The following is a 20,767-nucleotide window of genomic DNA, read 5'->3' as shown; positions in this document are numbered from 1 at the left end:
GACTGAACTCGAAGCATAACCTACCTTTTCCCCCATTTAAGATTTGAAGTTTCCACCTCAGTTTAGGACTTCATTTAATTTTGAGACTGTGCTTTTTGTCAGCGAGGAGCAAGCGTAGGGCATTAGGACCCAGCGATTGTTGTAGTGAGAGAGGTTGAATCTCGATCTCTCAATTTTTCCCTCGAGCTCCCTCCTCTCCCTTTGTCATTCTAGCTGCCTGCTGCCTCCGCAGCGTCCCTCTAGCTCTCTCTGTGCTAAGTGCCTGCGCCTTAGACAGACAGGGTGTGAAAAGCAGAAGGATTAGTCGGGACCTGCCTTGGTGACCCCATGGCATCCCCTAGAACCGTAACCGTCGTGGCCCTCTCAGTGGCCCTGGGACTCTTCTTTGTTTTCATGGGGACTATCAAGTTGACCCCCAGGCTCAGCAAGGATGCCTACAGTGAGATGGTAAGTGAAGCAAACGGGTGATGAGCGCACCCCCAAGGGATGGGGAGGACCTCTCCCCTTCTTTCCTTCCCGGTCCATGGTCCCAGCCCTTTCACCCCTACCCCCACCCCGGACCCTCCCTTCTCCCCAACAACTTTGCAGCTGGGAAGGAGCAGCTGGACGAGAGCGATTTCATTTGTGGGCTATGCCGGGAGCAACTGTTCCGGAGCCACTGAATGCCAGTTGGGGGAGGGGTTGCCCGGCGAGTACCCCCCCACCCGCAAGTAAACCGGAGGGCTGAGACCTGCGTAACACCTGTCATTGGCAGGAGCCCGTCCCTCCTTCCAGCACACCCAAAGTCCGGGCAGCCAGTCTGCAAGTCTGATTCCTTCCCTGGGAGCTAAGAGTTTAGCAAGCTGGAGAGTTTATTTATCTTGGGGGAAGAACAGAAGGGAAGAAGGAAAGAGCCGAAGGTAAATGGGCTACTAAAACAAGCAATTTTTAGGGGGCGGGGAAGGTATTCCTCATCCCAGGCGGAGAGCTGATGGTATTCCCCTAGCTGCCTGGGCGAGTGTCTATATGCTTGAGACAAAGCCGACTTGGCCCAAATAAAGGTCACCGAGAGCCTGCTTCTTCCCCTTCTCTCAAGGGAGAGCTGGATGTTTTGTTTCATTTTGTTTTGTTTATGGGCTAATCTGCAAAATCTGCAAAGTCTGCTTTTCCTCTCCTGCAAAATAGTCCGTAATCCCCACCTTGCCTCCTGTGGATGCCCAGGGCCAGGCCCTCTGCAGGTTTTCCCCTCTGCAGAGTTGGAATCACCTGAAGGTGACTGGCCAAAACACCTCCTCTGCAACTTGGGGGCTGGGCTGCTCTCCCTAGTTGGGCGTGAAGACAACTTGCTCCTATGCTGTGGAGTAAGAGGAGATGGAAGGGGATGTTTCCAGCACTTTCGCTCTCGCTTCTTCCCCTGTCACTTTACCTCTTCATTTCCCCGCCCCAGCTGAAGAGAACCTGCTTCTCACTGCTTTTGCCAGACTGCCAGTAATGGGCTCTCAAGGTCAAGAAGGAAAAGAGCTTAGGGGAGGAACAGGAGGGAGAGAGAAAAAGGCAAGAGGGACTCCCCGGGGAGATTAGGGCTAAAGCAAGGAGGAATAGCCCCACACATTGACAGTTGACAGGAATAAATAGCTCTCCTGGAGCTCACTGCAGAGCCTTCCAGAGCCCCTCAACGTGAGCTGCAAATGGATGGAGTCTGGCAAATTGTAGATGCTTAGAAATGTTTGCAGGCAGCTCTGGCTTCTGTCTCAGGGTTTGAGCTGATGTTTCCCAGGTCTCTCTCACCACAGGATCATCTAGGTTTCAGGGATGGTGGCTGGGACTCAAGAGCCAAGGTCTAGCCCCAGTTGCAAATCCTAATGTATTTCTCCTTCTCCCTTTCCCTCCTCCCAGAACATTTGACCAGATGGAATTGAAATCAGGTCAAAATGAGTATCCAAGGCAGCCTGCATTGGGGAGGGGAGGGGAAGTGGGGTAGCAGAAGCCACCAGAGGCAGAGGGAAAGGGTGGAAGGGAATTGCCTCTATATTTTTGTCTTGGCAGCAGTAGTTTGGCGTTAGATCATAAATAATGCATATGCTCTTGCTTTTCTTTCTTTTTCATATATACATACATTTATATGTGTGTGTGTGCCTTAGGTATATTTAAGCTTTCACTTTCCTTAGGGACATAGTACCCTTCTTCAGTATACTCCCTGTCTCCCCAGACCCTGCTCAGCCGCTTTAGAGGCTGCCCAAGCTGCACCCTAAGTACAGTGTTAGGTTCTGCAGGCAATCCAACTAAGATGGAGTCACCGGGAAGCTTCCTATCAGCTTGGCAGGAGCTCACGTGAAGGACCAGGCACAAATGGGTTTACAGTAGGTTTCTCCATAGGGCGTGGAGCTGTCCATTACAGTCTAATGAAAGGCAGAAGAAATATATGAAGATTCCACATCATACAAAGGAATATATTTGAATAGGTATAATCTAATACAGCAGTACAGAACCATTGTGTGTGTGTGTGTGTGTATGCACAATTCTGTGCTTCTGTGCTCAGGGGCATCTGGAGGCAATGGAAGAACTATATCTAGCTGGGAGGAAAACTTCACAGTAGTATGAAGCTTGAGGAGGATTTTCAGACTGCCCTTTTCGAGGGTCCCCTCCTGCATTGAGCATTGGGCCCCAGGCTAGAGATGGCTTTCTGGCATAGGGCCCACTGCATAGTCCCTGGGCCGGCCCAGCTTTATTGATGAACCCATAAGAAGTGGGCACAATTCAGTTCTAGTACAAAGAAGGTGCTCAATTTATATTTGTTGAGTGGCTGGATGAATGAATGAGTCATTGTAGCATTGTCTTGGCTGGTCACTACCCTTCAGATTTCTCTGGTTAGCTCTTGATGATACAGTTCAGAAGCCATCTCTTGCCTCTTAGAAGCAGGTTACAGCCCCTCAGGACCCCAACCAGAGATCAGCTGGGATGATTATCTGGGATTTTCTGTTTTCCATTTAGGAGTGATTCCTCTGCATTAATGGAGTTAATCATATATTGACTGCAGTGGCTTTTCATACAAAATCTCAAGGTGGTGTTGTTGCTCTTGTTGTTTATGATTATTTGTTCTTTAAAACATCCCTATGAGGTAGATTCATTTTTTAAAGTTATGCTTATTTTACTGATGGATAAACTGAAACAGAGCAAGTTTAATGACTTATCCAAGATCCTAGCATAAGCCTCTGTTGGAGCAGATTAGAAACCAAGTCTGTGACTCAACATTCCCAGTAGGGGAGTCATTAATGGTCACAACTGCTTTTTTGGATGTCAGAACTTACAACCGATTCTTGAAAATATCTGGCACATTTTTTCTCCTTTTTTGGTACCAGTTCCACTGCTCTAATCCCATATTTTGGGGTTTCATTTTACTTTGAGACCCATTTTTCAAATTTAGATTTTTTTTTGCTTCTCTGTCAACTATTTTTTTCTTGTTCTAAAGTCATTAGTGTTATGCTTAGGTGTTATCCCCTCCATGGAGACTCACTGCTAAAAACCAAACAGACAAATGACTATGAACTTCTTTCCTGTCTTTATTGGGGAAGCCAGGAAAGATTAGTGGAAAGAGTACAGGCTTTGAGTCATGTAGGTTTGGGTTCAAGACTTGACACTCTTAGTGTCTCAGTTTCCTCATCTGTAAAAATGAGAATAATAATACCTACCACAGGAAGTTGTAAATATTAACTGAGATTACACATGGAAGCATCTAGTACAGTGTATGAATATGGTAGGTGTTCAAGAAATGCTCTGGGTTGAGGTCATGATAATTGATTCTATTTTATGCAGTGGTTTCCTGACTAATTTGAATGGCCAGTTTAAGGGGTTGAAATCAGGCATTTAAAAGAGCAAGATGCTATTTCCTTATGCCCTGGTGAACAGAACTCTATGCAGTCAGCTAATATAGAAAACTCCACACTTGCTGCTGGGTAATGCACAGTGGATCCTGTGCAGAATTTCCGGATGCCTGTTTGGTATGTGTCACACCATACCTCCCCTCAATTTAGCAAGTGTCATTACAGAGTACTCTAAATCCTGCGTGAATTCTACACGACTGACCACTCCCTTGACTAAAAGCCTTCGTTAATTCACTTGAAATTGGGAGACAGCACATACAAATGCTGCTAAGCAATTTAACATATGAATGGTTGACTTGCTCTGAATTTGGTATTCAGCTCTTTGTAGCTGTGGTTCCATCCTATAAGCACAAAGGGCCACGAATGGAATAGTAAGAAAACACCAAAACCCCTGTCACATTGAAGCCAAAGGATTTTGACCCTGAGGAAGATAGGGCAAGTCTCTGACAGGGTAAGTCTCTGCCGCTTCTTTGCATCCCCTCATAGGAAAGGTTTGTTGTTGCTTCGAATGATTTGGTTATTTATGGTTAAATGCCCTCCAGTATTTCCCCAGGGTTTCAGTATTTCCCTAGGGAAATACTCCACATAGGTTTGCACAGTTTATTTACTGTCCATAGGTGATCTTTTATGCTTCCAATCACACTATTAATTGCTTTCCAACTATATAATAAGATAGTAATTTACTGATGCTTAGACTGTTCTCTGAGGTAGTAACTGACCTTGAGATATGAAGTGACTTTGCTTAGTTCACACAGCTAGCCATTCTAAGTTAAACTACGTTGGAATTTATGCCAGGGAGATTGTAGCCTCTCAATGGCCAACAGCTGTGCTTGTTTCAGAGCAGCTTTTGATTGACAGTGGAAGTCAGACCCTTCTCCCCTTAGATGCAATCTGGAAGGGATCCACTTTGGTTAGTAGAACCAGGTTCGCCAGCTTCCTTTTTAGTGGGCATTATATGACAGTGGAAAGTAGAACTGCTTAAAAAGTGTTTTTCATTCTCGTGGATATTTGGCAGTTAAACATGTGATGGCTTTTTACTGCATTTAAGAAATGATCTATGATCCGCATATGGCTTTTTTTCCTACAGAGATTCAGGGAAATCCTCCTTGAGACAGTAAATTTTGCAGCCTTTACGTAGCCTTTATGGTCTAAGATATCAACCAGGTTGAGATTTTTAGCCAAAATATATGTTGCCCTCTTCTGCTTTCATATAGTTTTTTTCACTGTAAATTGTATTGAAGTATAACATACATATGGAAATGTGCACCTAAGTGTACAGTTTGAGGAATTTGCCGAATCCCCCTATGTAACCCACCCATATCAAGAAACAGAACATGACCAGCATCCCAGAAACCTCTCTCATGGCCCCTTCCGATTACTACCTCCCCAAGGTTAAATCTTGACTTTCAACAATATAGGTTAGTTTTACCTGTTTTTGAACTTCATATAAATGGAATTATATGGTATATTAGTTGAATTATTTTTTTTCTTTTACCTAACTAGCATAAATGAACTAAAGCGAACCAAATCACTTGCCCTCTGTTCCCATTTTGTCCTGTTAGCTGGCTCAGATCGGTAATTAATTGTAATCTAAGATGAATATTATTAGGCAGTTGTGAGCTGTTCAAGTTTAATGTAATTAATATGAGATCATGGACCCTGGGGTGTTATGAAGAATAAATGATAAAAAGAAAAAAGTATGACTAAAGAAAGGCTCCATATGCTTTTGACTCATGTCTGTTTTTTTTGTTGTTGTTGTTCTGGCACAGGGGCTTAATTGCTCCGCAGCATGTGGGATCTTCATGGAGCAGGGATCGAACCCGTGTCCCCTGCATTGGCAGGCGAATTCTTAACCACTGCACCACCTAGGATGTCCCTTGACTCATGTCTGAATCATATTGTCTCATACATAAAGATGGACCTGCTGAATCATTGCTATTATCATTAAAATAATTACTGTGGCTTGCAAACGTATGGATTTCTAATTGTGTGGTTCATTAATCATAAAATAGGTGTGCATGGCCCTTGGTTGATGCTATGACGTTATGATTCTTTGACGAAATCTCCAAAATACTCATTTAATTTACAAAAGGGGAAACTGAGGTAATAAAATAGGTAGTAATTTTCTCCAAGCAATTTAGGGTCAAAACTAAAATTGGAATTTAGCTTAGCTTGGCCCAAGGCTACTGCTAGATGACTGCCTTTGATTAAAGGGATTTGAAACATTTGACTAAAACCTTTCTCCTGCTTCCTTCCCCTATAAGGAAACTGTGGTTACAGGGTCTGGGTCAGGGCAATGAAAAACAAACAGACCTAACAAAGTGAATTGCAAGAGCCTTTTAGGAGAATGACTCAGTCAACTCTCTTTATTCTTACTGTCAGAACAATTAAAGTCTTTAGAGATCTAATTACTATAGACTTAAGACATGTGACCCTTCTATTGTTGGAATTGAGGTGGCCTGGACCAAGCATTGTTCGGGCTGGCAATAGTAGTATACTTTTGATGTCTCTATCCTACTCCACAGGAGAAAGAATAAAGGGCGTCCTATACTGTCAAGGCCTCATCCAAGCTTAGTTCCATCTCTAACAAGTCAAACATTCCTTGTCTGGAGTCCTGGAGAATAGATGCTATCTGTACCTACTCAGCTTTGAACTAAAGATTTGATGAAATGGCTTATCCACATGCAGTTTCCTCTTGAGAAAAGAAGGAAAGAGGCAACTTCTGCATAAAAATATCCACAGCTGCAGTTTAAGAGGTTAGATAAACAACTGAAAAAGTAATATGGAGTTACAGCAAATGGAGACCTGGAATTTGGCCTACAAATGACACTATAGTACAGATAAAAATCTATTCTTGAATGAGTGGTTAGCCCTAGGCAAAAAAGGAACATTTCCAGAAGCCATTCAGTCAGCATCTGGAAGTCTTGGCTCTGAACTGACTGTAAGAAACTCATCCTGCTTCCGGTGTTCATTATGTCAGAAGGAACTGCCTCTTGGGGAGCTTTGTGTTGCTAATTTTAAAAGGTCCTAGCTTAAAAGTGTTAAGGAAAACTCTTGGGTCTAGATTTCTTTCCCTCATGTCCCCTCACCAGGGGCTACCATCACCAGAGTGTAGAGGGAGAGAGAGTGGGCAGCTGGCATCTAGGTTAATAGTGAGAGGAAACCACCAGATGCCCTAACCCTCAGCTCAGCTCTGCTCTGCTCCACATGGGTCTCACTCAGTTCAGCCCAGGGTTTTACTCTGCCTACTGGTCAACCTCTCTCCTAATTTCTCTCTGAAAATCCCTGATTTAACCTAAAATAGGAAGAGGGAGGAAGAACGACTGATACTTTGTATTTCCTTATATGCTCAGGAACAGGGTAGGGACTAGAGGTGAATAAAGGTAAATAAAGACAGAATCTGACAGGGCCAGGATTAGGAAGAGGTGTGAGGTAGGGTTGTACAAGTGCAGAATCAGATCCCGCCTCTATTTAAAGTTGTGATGTTTTGTTTGTTGTGGATATTATTTGCCTTAATCAGTGAGTGTTTTGGTGCCTTCTTAAATTTTGCACTCAGGAGACATAGCCTTACTCACTTCATCTTAGTCCCAGCCCAGCTCAGGAAAATGAGGCTCAGAGAGGGCAAATAATTTGCCCAGGGACACCCAACTAGAAAATGACAGAGATGGGATTTGAAACCAAGCCTGTTTGAATCCAGACCTATTATTTTTTACTAAACCACTGGTCTTGAAACAGTACTTATAAAGGATTATCTTGTGTCACTCATGATAATTAATCCATGAAATAAAGGCACATTCACTAGAGAAATGAGTTAACATTTGTTCCAAACTAGAGTGTGTGAACACTATTCTAAGTGCCAGATGCTCCTGACAGGTCAAGTTGGCTTTCTGCCTGATTCTTATAATACTTGTTTTGCATCTGGTGCTCATGACTATTCTCTTCTTAAAATTCTTGGCCCTGGGGCTTCCTAGGTGGCGCAGTGGTTAAGGATCCGCCTGCCAATGCAGAGGTCACAGGTTCGATTCCAGCTCCAGGAAGATCCCACATGCCGCGGAGCTCCCACATGCCGCGGAGCAACTAAGCCCGTGTGCCAAAAAAAAAAAAAAAAAAAAGAAATATAAAAAAAAAAAAATTCTTGGCCCTTATGACCCCATCTCTCCTGGTTTTCCTTCTACTTTTCTGACCACACCTGCTTCTGTCTATTTTGTGGACTCTCTTCCTCCTCCCATTTTTTAAATGTCGTCACACAAATTTTCCCACTGTATACATTCTACCTGGGCATACTGATAACTATCAATTCTGTATCTTTACCCCAGACCTCTGTTACTAAGCTGCCTACCAGACATCTCCACTTAGATGTCTCAGAGATACTTCAACTAAAAAACTCCAAATTGATTTCCTCATTCCTTCCTGCCCCATCCCCCTCTTCTTCCAGATGCATTCTTGACTTCTGCCTTTCCCTCAGTGTCCACATTCAATAACATTAATTCCTGTTGATTTTGCATTCAAAGTGTCTTTGACTCTGTCCCCTTCCCTCTATCCTGTCATTACTCTAGTCCAGGTCTCTTATCTGATCTCCTCCCTTCCAGGCATATACCTTCCAATCCATCCTCCATGCTACTTCCAGAGGGACCTTCCTTAAAAGAAAATTATGTTGTTCCCTGGCTTATAGGATAAAGTCCAGCTCCACAGCGCAACACTCCATGATCTAATTCATATCTGTCTTCTTTGTCTCATGTCTTACCCTTTCCCCCTCCTTCCCCCAACCTATGCTGAGCTGGGGCAGTGTTCGAAACATGCCAGTCTATTTTGTGTTTCAGGATCTTTGCTCATCCAGCTTCCTCTGCCTGTGATGCCCTTCCCTTATTGATCTTGCAAACACCTGCTCTTCTTTTAAGATTCCACTCTAGCTTTTCTCAGTCCCCATCTAGGGAGATTTGACCACTCTGGTGTGCCTCCACTGTACCTACTACATAATTTATTTCAGCACCCATAATACTTTATTGCACTTATGTACTTCCATAACTTTTCTTCTTATAAACTCAAACTTCAGGAAGGCAGGGCTTTTGAATGACTGATATCTGTATCTGGAGTACTGAGTACAATACCTAGCACAAGGAGGCACTTATAAATAGTGAATGAATTAATGGATACTTCATAAAAACAAAGTAGTGGGCAAAACCAGAAAGACACTTGATAAAATCTCATCAGTTTACTACAAAATGAGGATTGGGCCAATCTGAATAGTGAAAAATATGATTATCTATTACTCTAAGGTCAGGATGATTCTATTACTTTGGTATATCCAGTGCCTCCCTTCTCTGTTCCATGACATCTGCCTTTGGGCTGCAATTAGACCTTGTACAGGACTCTATTATATACCACTAACCATGCTGCTTTATAATGTTGTTTATGCATCTGTTCCCCTCACTAGACCTAGAGCTTCTTGACCCTGTCATATTCATTTCTATATCTCCATCACATAATCCATAATAGGTATTTGATAAATGTTTATTGAATTAAAACATTAGTTAATGAACTTGAACCAGGCTAATCAAAGTAGTGTCTTGTAAAAGCCTAGGGATTTATCTCAATGACCATAAGAATGATTTTTGTCTTACCGTATTTTAAAGCTATATAAGGGGCTAACATTTACTTACATTAAAATTTTTCTATTTGCTTAGCACACACTTTAAAAAAAAAAAAGATTCCACAAAAGTAAACTCCAACTTAGCTCTTTTTTGAATTATCACAAATCCCAAATTAGGGAAGTCCAAATTAGTGAGGCCTTACCGCCTTGTTTGGTTTTTGTTGGTATTCATATGCATCTGGGTTTGGACAAGGTAGGCTGCCTATTGGAAAATGTGGATATGGCTAATCCGTACCAGTTTTTATGGGCCTAATGAATTTTCTTTTAAATTCTTAATGTTGTTTATGATTTATAATCAGATGTTTTTTTAAAAAGGCGCTTCCACTGCAGGGGGCATGGCTTTGATCCCCCATTAGGGAACTAGGATCCCGCATCCCACATGCTGCCTACGTGGCGAGGCCAAAAAAAAAATGTTTTTTTAAACTATAAAGCCAAATTCTCTTACCTTTGGTGCTGTTAGTAGAGTTAAAATCACAAGGATCTCAGCAGATTGCTTGCTTTTTTCCTTAATTACAAGGCTTTTATTTAGGGGACACAGTAAAAAAAAAGAATAGGACACTCTTGGCTGGTATGGAAAGGGAATGGTGGGGAAGAAGAATCTTGCTTGTGTTTTCTTCATTCTAATGCTGAAATCATGGTTAATGCAGCGATTTCCTTATGGTATTCCACTCTAGAAACGTGCTTACAAGAGCTATGTTCGAGCGCTCCCTCTGCTGAAGAAAATGGGGATCAATTCCATTCTCCTCCGCAAAAGCATTGGTGCTCTTGAGGTGGCCTGTGGCATTGTCATGACCCTTGTGCCTGGGCGTCCCAAAGATGTGGCCAACTTCTTCCTGCTCTTGCTGGTGTTGGCTGTCCTCTTCTTCCACCAGCTAGTTGGTGATCCTCTCAAACGCTACGCGCATGCCCTGGTGTTCGGAATCCTGCTCACCTGCCGCCTGCTCATTGCCCGAAAGCCCGAAGACCGGTCCTCTGAGAAGAAATCCTCGCTGCCAGGGAATGCGGGGAGTGCCAGCAATGCGGGGAATACCGAGGAGCCGCCGTCCTTATATGAGAAGGCCCCTCAGGGCAAAATGAAATTGTCGTAGAAAAGCGGAAGAGCAAAAAGTGGACCTTCCAGGCAGTTGCTTCCATGACACCCAGGAAGATGTCAGTGCGTGTTTTTCATTTGATTTATCTTGGGGGAAAAGGGACAAATATAACCTGCAAGTTAATGCTCCTATTGGCTTGTGTACACCTATACCCTATAATGACCTCCCCACATAGACGTATGTGCACCACCTGTAATCACTCTGGGGCAACTCTCACATCTTGCTGCATGTACATGTATATGGCTAACTCTTGAAGTGTATTCGTGAGATGGACTCCAGCAAGCATGTGACTGTGAGATTATATGTGGGAAAATGTTACTTACTCTGTGTGTGTGTGTTCGTTCGCACACATGTGTGAAGGAGAAGGCTCTGATTTTGAACTAATCCTGCATAGATATCCTTCCCTTTATAGACTGATTCTAGTGAAGGCAGAATAAAATAAATCTCCTATAAAGAGAATCCTACTTACTTCTTGGTATAAAACTATGTGTTCCCATGGGATGGGGGAATCCCTCACTAGATTAAGCTCAAAACTCAAACCTACCACTTTAGGAAAAGTTCCTTTAATTTGAGACACTGAGTTACTTGTAAAATGAATTAACCTCTACTTTAACAGTTGTTGAAATTGTTGTTTAATTAAATACTCCACATTGAGTTTAAGTAAATAAGGGAAATATGTAGTCAATAGATAATCTAATTCTTCAAGTGATAAAATTGGAAGTTTCACCTTGCCTTTGTTGGAGCCCAACCTACTAATCTCCTTTACTCACGGTTGGAAACTGAAACAGTAAACTTTTTATCAGACATCTTTTTCGGATTTTCTTAAGCCAAAAGCTGCCTCACTTCCCCTGTTCTCAGCAGCTAAACAGGATTTGGCAGCTGCTCCACTGTTGCAGTTGAGGGAGCAAGGATTAGTCCTGTTAGAAGTCTGTGAATCTCAAGCTGTTCTCTTAAATCATCTAAAATTCGACAGAGGAGCTGTATCCAGTGTTTCCCTGCCAAACAGGTTCACTATTCCTTTTGAATTTTCACTGAACTTTGCTAGTGTAAGCAGAGATCCAAGTTACCCCCATGGTTGTCTCCTCTACACCTCTTTATCATTCCAGTGGGTGGAGTTTAGCTGGGGGAAGGACATTTGATAGGGGTTAGTTGGATTGAGCAGTATGAAAATTTGCTTTCTTAATTACATACTGCTGCTTCTCCTTGTTAGATGTGCTTTGATGGTTTTAATATTGTTGTGCCAGGGATTGGGGAAAGGGGTGGGGGTGTTGTGTGTGTGGGGAGTACCAGTTATTGTATTTTCTTCAGTGTCATTGTTCTTGTTAATTGATACCTCTCTGTCTTATTTCTCTCATTCTTTCAAAATAAAAATTTTTGAAGTTTGGAGGAAATGGTCTGGACAAATCATGAAAATCTGGAAAGAAAGGGTCCTATCATGGGATTCAGGCTGTTTTATTTTTGAGTGGATGAGGGAGGAGAATAAAGAGAAGAGGAAGTACAATAACTTAATATACTAGAGCTTACCAACTTTCCAGTCTCATTTAAGTTTCCTTACACTTTTGTGATGTCAGAAGACAGAAAGCCACAAAATTAGGATCTCAATACAATTCCCAGGTTTGGGGAGTTCTGCTTCGTTAGGTGATGCCAAGGTAAGGTAGAAGAATGATTTCAGAAATAATTGCAGGTATATTAAATAAAGATGAACCAGTATCTCTCATAAATACTGGTTCCACAAACTGGCACAAATTTCAGTGCCACAGACTTGTCACATTAGGCAAGTTATTTTACCACTCAGAGCCTCAATATCATTTACAAAAGTAAGGGGATTGAAGGCTTAAAATTCTTTCCAATTTACCTTTGAGTCTATGAAATGATTAAAGCTGTAAAAAAAAATGATGAGAAATGTTCAGTTTTACTAGATAAGGAAGAGCAGCCATCATAGAAAATATTGAACACTCAGTTCTCCTGCATGATTAGAGCTCTTGAAAGTACTTTGAAAACCATGTAAGATGTGGTAAATAATCATTTTTGCTGTACTCTTTCCCAAATACATCAACTTAGTCTGATTCTTCATCTCTCCCCGAGATTGCAAATTTGCCTACAGTTTATGAAAAATCAGTGAAAGTCATTAAATTTTTATCTTTCCTCTCCAGTTCCTACTCTAGTAAGAGATTAAACTAGGGACTAAGCTCAGGTCTCAGACTAAGACCTTGTTGCTGTTTTAGCCAGTTTCTTTAAGGTCCATCGATTCCTCAAAGTTAGGAATCTTTAGGTGTTGACTGGCCGACTACGTAGAAGATGCCATATCTGGCTTAGGACGTACATTTCCAGCAAACCGTAGAAGGTATGCATGCCCATCCTCGGTAAAAGGAGGGCAAATTCAGCCGTCCTTTCCCCCCACCTCCTAGCGACAGCGTCAGAGGTCTCAGATCCTTCAACCTAACTCTCTTGCCCAGCATGGGAGAAGCAGCCTTTATTGAGAAGTTTGCAGTTTCATATTTTCCTACAGATTCAAAGTCCCAACATTTGGGGTCAATCTGAGCAAAAGGATCACTATAATTGGTCTTGTTAAATTCAAGAACCAAGACGCTAATTGTTCTGTTTTACGCACAGTGACGGGCGCAAACAATATTAGAACAGTGGGAACGTCAGCCAATCAGCTGATTTCAGCAGCAACCGCCCACTAGCCAGCTCGTCCCCGGGTCGGGCGGGTGGGGCCGGCGGCTCTGAGGAATTGGGTTTGCGTCAGCGCCCGCGCGCGCGCCGCCTCGCGCCAGAGAGCTGTGACCCAACCAATCAGGCTTCAGCAGAGCGCGCGGCTCCGCCCTGCCGACCCTTTGTACCCGCGGAAGCGCATGCGCGGGGCAGAGCCCGCTCATTTGAATCCGGTGGGAGTTGTTTGGCCTGCAGAGGCGTTGGAACTGAGGAGTGTTTTAGGTGAGGAACTTTTAAACACCGGGTAAAATGGGAGCCCCGAGACCGAAGGGAATCAGTCTCCTGACTTCTGAGCAAGACTGTCCTACAGGGTGTCGGGTTTTCCTCCAGACCAGGAAGCTGCGCAGTGGGTCAGTCGTTGCGGCCAGGTTCGCTTCCTGCTAGGGCAGGCTGTGAAAGGGGGGTCCTTGGGGAGCGCTGGGACAGTTCCACCGGAAAGGGCTGGAAGCTGCTCGCCCGCCCTTCTTTCGTAGTACCCAAGGGAAAAATTCGGAACCCGGAACCTCCCAGTGGGTTAGACATACATATTGCTCTTCTGCTCCAGCCTCATCTGTTCTTGGGAGGTGGGCTTGAGTGTCATTAGGACCATTCCCTTAATTTTTCCCATTTGAAGCCCCAAACTTAGAAGTAATTCTGGCTTCCTGTCTTTCTTTTTCCCTACATCCAATTCTTTTATTATGGCCTTGCCCAGCCTCCTTCCAAAACATTTCACGAATGCAATCATTTTCTACCTTTCCTACCATTTGCACCTTAGGCCAGGTTCAGACTGCAGTCACATCTCTTCTGGACTTTTGCTAGACCCTTTTAATTGTCTGTTTCCACTCCTGGACCCCTCACATTCTATTCTCCACGCTGCAGCTAAATCGATCTTAAAACAAATCAGGTGGTTATCACTCCCGTCTCTAACACTCTTCTCTTCCCCCATAGTTGCCTATGACACTTAAAAACCAAACTCCTTGTTCTGGCTTACAAGCCCCAATAGAGCAGTCCCTTTGTGCCTTTCTGACTTCCTCTCCCACTACTCTGTACCTCTTTCATGCCCACCCCCCTCCACTGGTGGTGTTGCTGTTTCTTTAACACAAAGCTGTTGCTTTAAGATCGTAGCATATCTTGTTCTTTTTTTTCATAAAATACCCTTCTACCAGCTCTTAACATTGTTTCTCCTGGCATTCAAATCTCCGCCTAAAGGTTACATCAGAGAGGCTTTCTCTAAACACTTATTCCAAAGTAGCGTTTTACCCCCACCCCTTTTCTGTCACATCACTGTATATGTTCACTATTAATTATTTACTTATTTATTTAGTCTCACACTCCTCTCCACTCCGCCCCCATATGTTTCATGAGAGCAGAGACCTTGACTGTTTTATTATTTTATCCCTGGTAAAAAGAACTGCGTGTAGCATATATTGTAGATGATGTTCAGTAATTATTTATTGAATAAGTGATTTAACAGGGCATGTTTCTGCTCTGAGAATCCTTGATTTGGCCACCAGTTTGTCTTTAACTTAGTACTGACAAGGTACACAGCATTAAAGATTAAAAGCAAAATCACGGTGGGGTGGAGAGAGTGGAGAAAGTAACATTGAGTTCATGAGATGGATTAATTTTGGACTCACTTATGTGATATAGGTATTTTAAGAGAATTTGTTATGTTGCCTGTACTCTTTCTGTTTTTACCCCCTCACAAGGCCAGTTCAGCTAGTGAATGTGACCTCAGAGAGTTGTTTCTCTCTGTTTCTATTTAGGTCAAGGGCTTTTTGAGAAAGTTAACCTATAGATTTTGTTGCCTGGATTGCTGTCAGTTTTTTTTTTTTTATTGTGAACTTGTATGCTAGGTGCTCTGTACTAAATATGGGGAATACAGGCAGGTATGGTCCATGTCTTTGTGGAGTGAAAAGGGAGGGATGGTTTTACTGGTTAATGGTAACTTGACACTTATTTCTGTATAGAACATGTGCAGTAATGTCACTTCAAAGGAAAGTTAAGAACTCTCAGGCACCAAGAAGGATTTCACAAGGTAGTAATAGCTATCAGGCTAGACTCTCAGCCTGGAAAGTAAAAGAAGACCTAAGTGACTCAAAGAGCATCTCAAAACATGGACAAAACAATCCAGTGGAAGATTATGAACATGCTGATGATCAAGCAGAAGACACTCTGCGAATAGCATTGAGATACTTTGAGAAAGGTAAGACAGATTGTTTTCCTTATGTAAGTCCTATACCTGTAAAAATTTTTCTAAACATTTTTTCTTAATGAATTATAAAGGAGAGCATATTTTTGCTCATTCATGATTTTTGTTTATTTAATGGACATTTATTTAGCAGTTATGACATATCGGTATGCTAGGTACTAGGGATACAACAATAAAGCGTGTTCCTGGAAGAGTGGTTTCCAAACTGTTGCACATTGGGATGTCCTGAGAATCTTTAAAAACCACTGGTGCCTGGCATCCACTCTTAGACTTTCTGATTTTACTGGTATGGGATACAACCTGGGCATCGGGATTTTTTTCCCCGGCTTCTTAGGTGATTCCAATGTGCAGCAAAGTTTGGGAACCACTGCCCTAGTTTTGGAACAGCTTAGTCTAAGTTCAGTGCTTTTAGTTAGTTTAGAGCAGAGAAGCCAGGGCAGCATTCAGTTTTACTGCTTTGCTGTGAAGTATTCTAGGGTTTTAAAGGCTTTGAAGGGTTTTTAGGAAGACATTTTTTATATACAGCTGTTCCTTTGAAGTATCCTAATTGTAACTGTTGAGGCTGAGGAGTGAGAGAGTTTTAAAATTCTCACTATTCAATATTGTTCCTCTTTCAGGTCCCATTAAAACTTCACGGAGTAAAGATAAAACCTTGGAGAAACACTTGAAAACTGTGGAAAGTATGGCGTGGAAGAATGGGTTAGCTGCAGAAGGAATCGACATTCTATTAAATGTGGCACTCAGTGGCAAGTTTGGTATGTCAAGGGGATACATTTTTCAGCTTGCTATTAGTTTTGTCTTTCAGACTTTGAATTAAATTATTGATTGGAATCAGTTGCAGTTAAAGAACTGTGTATTTTTCCTATTCTTTTCATAAAACCAATCTGATAAGATTATATCAATAAAATGGGCCTTTTTTGTGTTCAAACTACCTTATGAACCAAAAGTTTCTATGTGCATATGCTGAAAATGGCTAGTTATCACGTATTTTTACAAATAAAATGGGTTTTTGTCACCGAATGCATGGGAACCATTTTTAGTATTTCTCTTCAGAAAGGTAGATAATAATTTAAATAGTGTTGCTAGAAGGCACATTAAGAGATTACTTGGTCTACTTTACTGCCTTTAGGTTCACTTGTCTATGGCAAGTCCCTGTTGAAACTATCTCCATTCCAGTGTCTGTGGCCTTAATAGTCAGTCAAGATGCTTTTTTTCCTGTGCAAATGCTTCCTTTTCTAAGTTCATTCATAATGGCAGTGGGGGGAGATTCTTAGAAAGAAATAATATGTCTATTATTCTTTTTTTAAAATAAATTTATTTATTTATTGGCTGTGTTGGGTCTTTGTTGCTGCACACGGGCTTTCTCTAGTTGCAGCGAGCGGGGGCTACTCTTCTTTGCAGTGTGCGGGCTCCTCATTGCCATGGCTTCTCTTGTTGCAGAGCACGGGCTTTAGGCACGTGGACTTCAGTAGTTGCAGCACGTGGGCTCAATAGTTGTGGCTCACGGGCTCTAAAGCACAGGGTCAGTAGTTGTGGTGCATGGGCTTAGTTGCTCCACGGCATGTGGGATGTTCCTGGAGCAGGGATTGAACCCGTGTCCGCTGCATTGGCAGGCGGATTCTTAACCACTGCGCCACCTAGGAAGCCCTGTCTATTATTCATTTTACTTGAGAATAACCCTTTTACCTTACCCTCATCCAAATTTCGACTTAGAGAGTATTTTAGCCTTTGAACACTCTCATTATAAAGGTGAGGAAACTGAAGCCCAGAGTGGTTAAAGAGACTTGCTTAATCTCAGAGTGAGAACTGGGGAAATCTGCTGCACCACACTGCTACTGGGTTTTCTACTTTTTTTTTTTTTAATTAAGACAACTATCAAAATTGGATATTTTATATACCATTTTCTAGCCCTTGCATATTGTGATCCTTTTTGCATACTCTATCATGTTTGCAGGGAGGGGTGTGTGTGTGTGTGTGTGTGTGTGTGTGTGACAATACATTATTAGCCAAATTCAGTATATGAGTTCTATGTATTTTAGTTCTCTATTTTTACCTGATTAGTTCTCTCCGTTTTCCTAGAAAGTTAAATTTGACCTAATAAAATTGGTCTTCTTAAAAGTGGTTTCAGATTGTTTGCTTCTAACAAATTTCTAGGAATTCATACTTAACTGATTAGTGTCTATCAAGAACAAGTCTAGCTATCCCTTTTCCCCCTAAAACATGTATAGATTGTACAGATGTTTTCTATTTTGGAATTTCTTTTTTATTTTTTGATATCTCAGAAATTAATCATTAGGTTTTCGTGATGTTTGCCAGGTCTTGTGGCAAATAAATGCATGTGTCTTTCAAAATGCATGCCTCAGACTTAGAAACTTCTATATAGTAATTTAAAAAATAGTCTCTGGCTTTCTAGTCTGATTTCATTTTTCTGTTAAGCTGAAATTTGGTGACATTAAATGTAGCCTCCTTAATGGCTTTTCTCCTTTTATTTATTTCTATGATATCCACCATCACTGCTATATCTTTATATGTAGCTCTTTTGCTAAGTTGAAATGCATATTGAAGCAGGTATGCTAGAAATGTCATAATTAGGTACAGAGGGACTTTGGACTCTTTAGTAATTAAAAAGTCATTGGGAAGTAAAAACAGAGTCTGTATTGAATTCTTTTAAATTTGGGACATGTGTAAAGTGTTAGTGGTCAGACTGTTGTAAACTTTACAAGGGTTTGGGGATGGGAGTATGGGAGAAGAGAGAAGTAAAAAACAAGGAACCACAAGAGTGGAAAGCAGAGATTTTTATTCTTGTGATTCATTACCTGCCATCACTGCATCCTTTCTTCTCCACAGAATGATGGTGTAGGAATTGATGAGATATATTGTTGCAGTTATGTAGGATAAATAAATCTAGAGATCTAATGTACAACATGATGACTACATTTGATAATATTGTATAGAATATTTGCAAGAGAATAGGTTTCAGGTGCTGTTACCACACAAAAAATGGCAACTATGTAAGGAGATAAAACGTTAATTAGCTTGACTGTAGTAGTCATTTTACTATATATAGGTATGCAGTATCTGCTGGGTGTTGGTTCCAGGACTCCCTACGGATACCAAAATCTTAGGATGCTCAAATCCCTTGTATAAAATGGCATAATATTTGCATATAACCTACAGATATCCTCCTGTATACTTTATTTATTTATTTATTTATTTTTTTTGGCACACGGGCTTAGTTGCTCCACGGCATGTGGGATCTTCCTGGAGCTAGGATCGAACCCGTGACCTCTGCATTGGCAGGTGGACTCTTAACCACTGCGCCACCTAGAAAACCCCCTCCTGTATACTTTAAATCATCTCTAGATTACTTATAATACATAATACAATATAAACACCATGTAAATAGTTGTAAATACAATGTAAATGCTATGTAAATAGTTGCCTGTATGTGGCTTGAAAATTCAAGTTTTGCCTTTTGGAACTTTCTGTAATTTTTTTTTTAAGGAGTATTTTCTATCTGTGGTTGATTGAATCCACAGATCCAGAACCCATGGATATGGTGGGCTGATTATATCATATCATCATGTTCATCTTAAATATATACAATTTTTATTAAAAAAAAAACAAGAGGGCTACACCTGTAGGAAAAGAAAAGACACGTATAAGATGTTTCTGAGAATGCTACTTGCAGGCAAAGTTAAAAACAGTGTTATCTCAGTGAGTGGATGTGATCACCATGCTATAATGCATGTAAGACAGTGTTTAAAGACCTGTATGTTTCTAAGAATGCTACTTGCAAGAGAAGTTGAGAACAGTGTTATATTGAATGGCTGTAATTACCACGCTGTAATGCCTGTAAAACAGTGGTTAAAGACACATGTATCCAAGATATTGTTGAGGCTTCTACTTGTATGAGAAGTTGAGAAAACTTTATTCAGTGAATGGTTGTGATCACCACAGTATAATGCAAATAAAACAATGTTTAAATACAAAAAAATAGATTATATAAGTATATATTTAATTATTGAAGCCTTAATAAGCAGAAGTTGATATAGGGTATACACAAAGCTACTTACAACATCACTTCTATTAGCAGATGGGAGAATAGCATGCAAGCCAGAGAGTATGATGGAAAGATTGGACCAATATAGAATGATATTACTACCAGCTAATAGGATAGTTGTTTCATTCTGCTATCCTTCCCACTTTTTTTGGGGGGGATGGAGAATACAAATATATCTATTTATTCTTAAATATAGCAGCTCATGCAAGATGCCTTACAGTAGCTTTGAATAAATCAGAATCTATTATGCCATTTTAAAAACTCCTTGAAATTTTCCTAGGAATAAAAGACTTTTTTTGAGGTGTAATTTGCATACCATAAAATTCACCCTCTTGAAGCATACAATTCAGGTTTTTTTTCTTTTTTAGCATATTCATAGAGTTGTGCACCCATCATCACTATCTGATTTCCAGACATTTTCATCATGCCAAGAAGAAATCCTGTACTCATCCTCCCTTGTTAGATAAAAATATTAGAGCCAAAGAATTTGCTTTATAGTTTAATATAAACTATACAGGTACATTTTTGTTTCAAACTATGTTTTGTAATGATGATAAGAGATATTGAATATTACTTTATTGCCTTCAATGTGAAGTGAAAATTTTAAGACCAAGAGTTAATAGTAAGGGAACCATCAAGATTTTAAAATGTAGTTTAATTTAGAGTTTGTCTGCTTTCTAGGAAATGCTGTAAACACTCGGATATTCAAGTGTATGATTCCAGCAACTCTAATATCAGAAGATTCTGTGGTTAAGGCAGTCTCCTGGCTTTGTGTTGGCAAGTGTTCTGGTAGCACTAAGGTAATCTTTTTAAACACTTTGATGATAAGTCCTTCAGAACCACTTAAGGGCTGGCAAGAAAGAGCCACTTATGAAGTAATGGCAGTGGCCTTTTGTGCAAAGCCTGTAGTTTTGGAACAATATAGCTTGATGCAAGGAGTCTGTTCAAACAGAAATTTTTACTGAGAAATAAAATCTTTTATCCTTCTTTGTGCTAGAGGCTTCTAAAACAGCCCTGAGGGAGGGAATTAAGCTCTTCTGGGCCAGTTATATTTCTCCAAAGATAAGCATTTTGTCTCTCAATAGGTACTTTTTTATCGTTGGCTGGTTGCAATGTTTGACTTCATTGATCACAAGGAGCAAATTAACTTGCTCTATGGCTTCTTTTTTGCTTCATTGCAAGATGATGCACTGGTAA

General features: G+C 41.1%; 2 protein-coding genes across 4 annotated transcripts in view; both read left to right on the top strand.

Annotated features, from left to right (window-relative positions):
* Nucleotides 1-203: 203 nt before the first annotated feature.
* TMEM35A (transmembrane protein 35A) lies at nt 204-11,987 on the top strand. Its single transcript, XM_057718710.1, has 2 exons — nt 204-447; nt 10,185-11,987. Exons 1-2 carry the CDS (start codon nt 328-330, stop codon nt 10,596-10,598), a joined length of 534 nt encoding a protein of 177 aa, XP_057574693.1. The 5' UTR covers nt 204-327; the 3' UTR covers nt 10,599-11,987.
* A 1,509-nt stretch (nt 11,988-13,496) lies between these two features.
* CENPI (centromere protein I) overlaps nt 13,497-20,767 on the top strand; it is a 51,928-nt gene continuing 44,657 nt past the window's right edge. For all 3 annotated transcript variants that reach the window (XM_057718383.1, XM_057718382.1, XM_057718384.1), the window contains exons 1-5: nt 13,497-13,538; nt 15,266-15,501; nt 16,125-16,262; nt 20,252-20,370; nt 20,656-20,763. In XM_057718383.1, coding sequence (XP_057574366.1) covers nt 15,279-15,501; nt 16,125-16,262; nt 20,252-20,370; nt 20,656-20,763 — 588 coding nt within the window. In that variant the 5' untranslated portion in view covers nt 13,497-13,538; nt 15,266-15,278. The remainder of the gene's footprint in view (nt 13,539-15,265; nt 15,502-16,124; nt 16,263-20,251; nt 20,371-20,655; nt 20,764-20,767) is intronic.

This window comes from Hippopotamus amphibius, chromosome X, assembly GCF_030028045.1.
Source record: "Hippopotamus amphibius kiboko isolate mHipAmp2 chromosome X, mHipAmp2.hap2, whole genome shotgun sequence".
Taxonomy (NCBI): domain Eukaryota; kingdom Metazoa; phylum Chordata; class Mammalia; order Artiodactyla; family Hippopotamidae; genus Hippopotamus; species Hippopotamus amphibius.
Note: the sequence above shows the minus strand (reverse complement) of the source record. Positions and strands in the feature narration are given on the sequence as shown.

Bases quoted from the DNA above. Each gene is read 5' to 3' on its own strand.
- TMEM35A (XM_057718710.1), top strand. From the start codon at position 328: ATGGCATCCCCTAGAACCGTAACCGTCGTGGCCCTCTCAGTGGCCCTG. The intron at 448-10,184 runs GTAAGTGAAGCA...ATTCCACTCTAG, and splicing joins AGGATGCCTACAGTGAGATG to AAACGTGCTTACAAGAGCTA.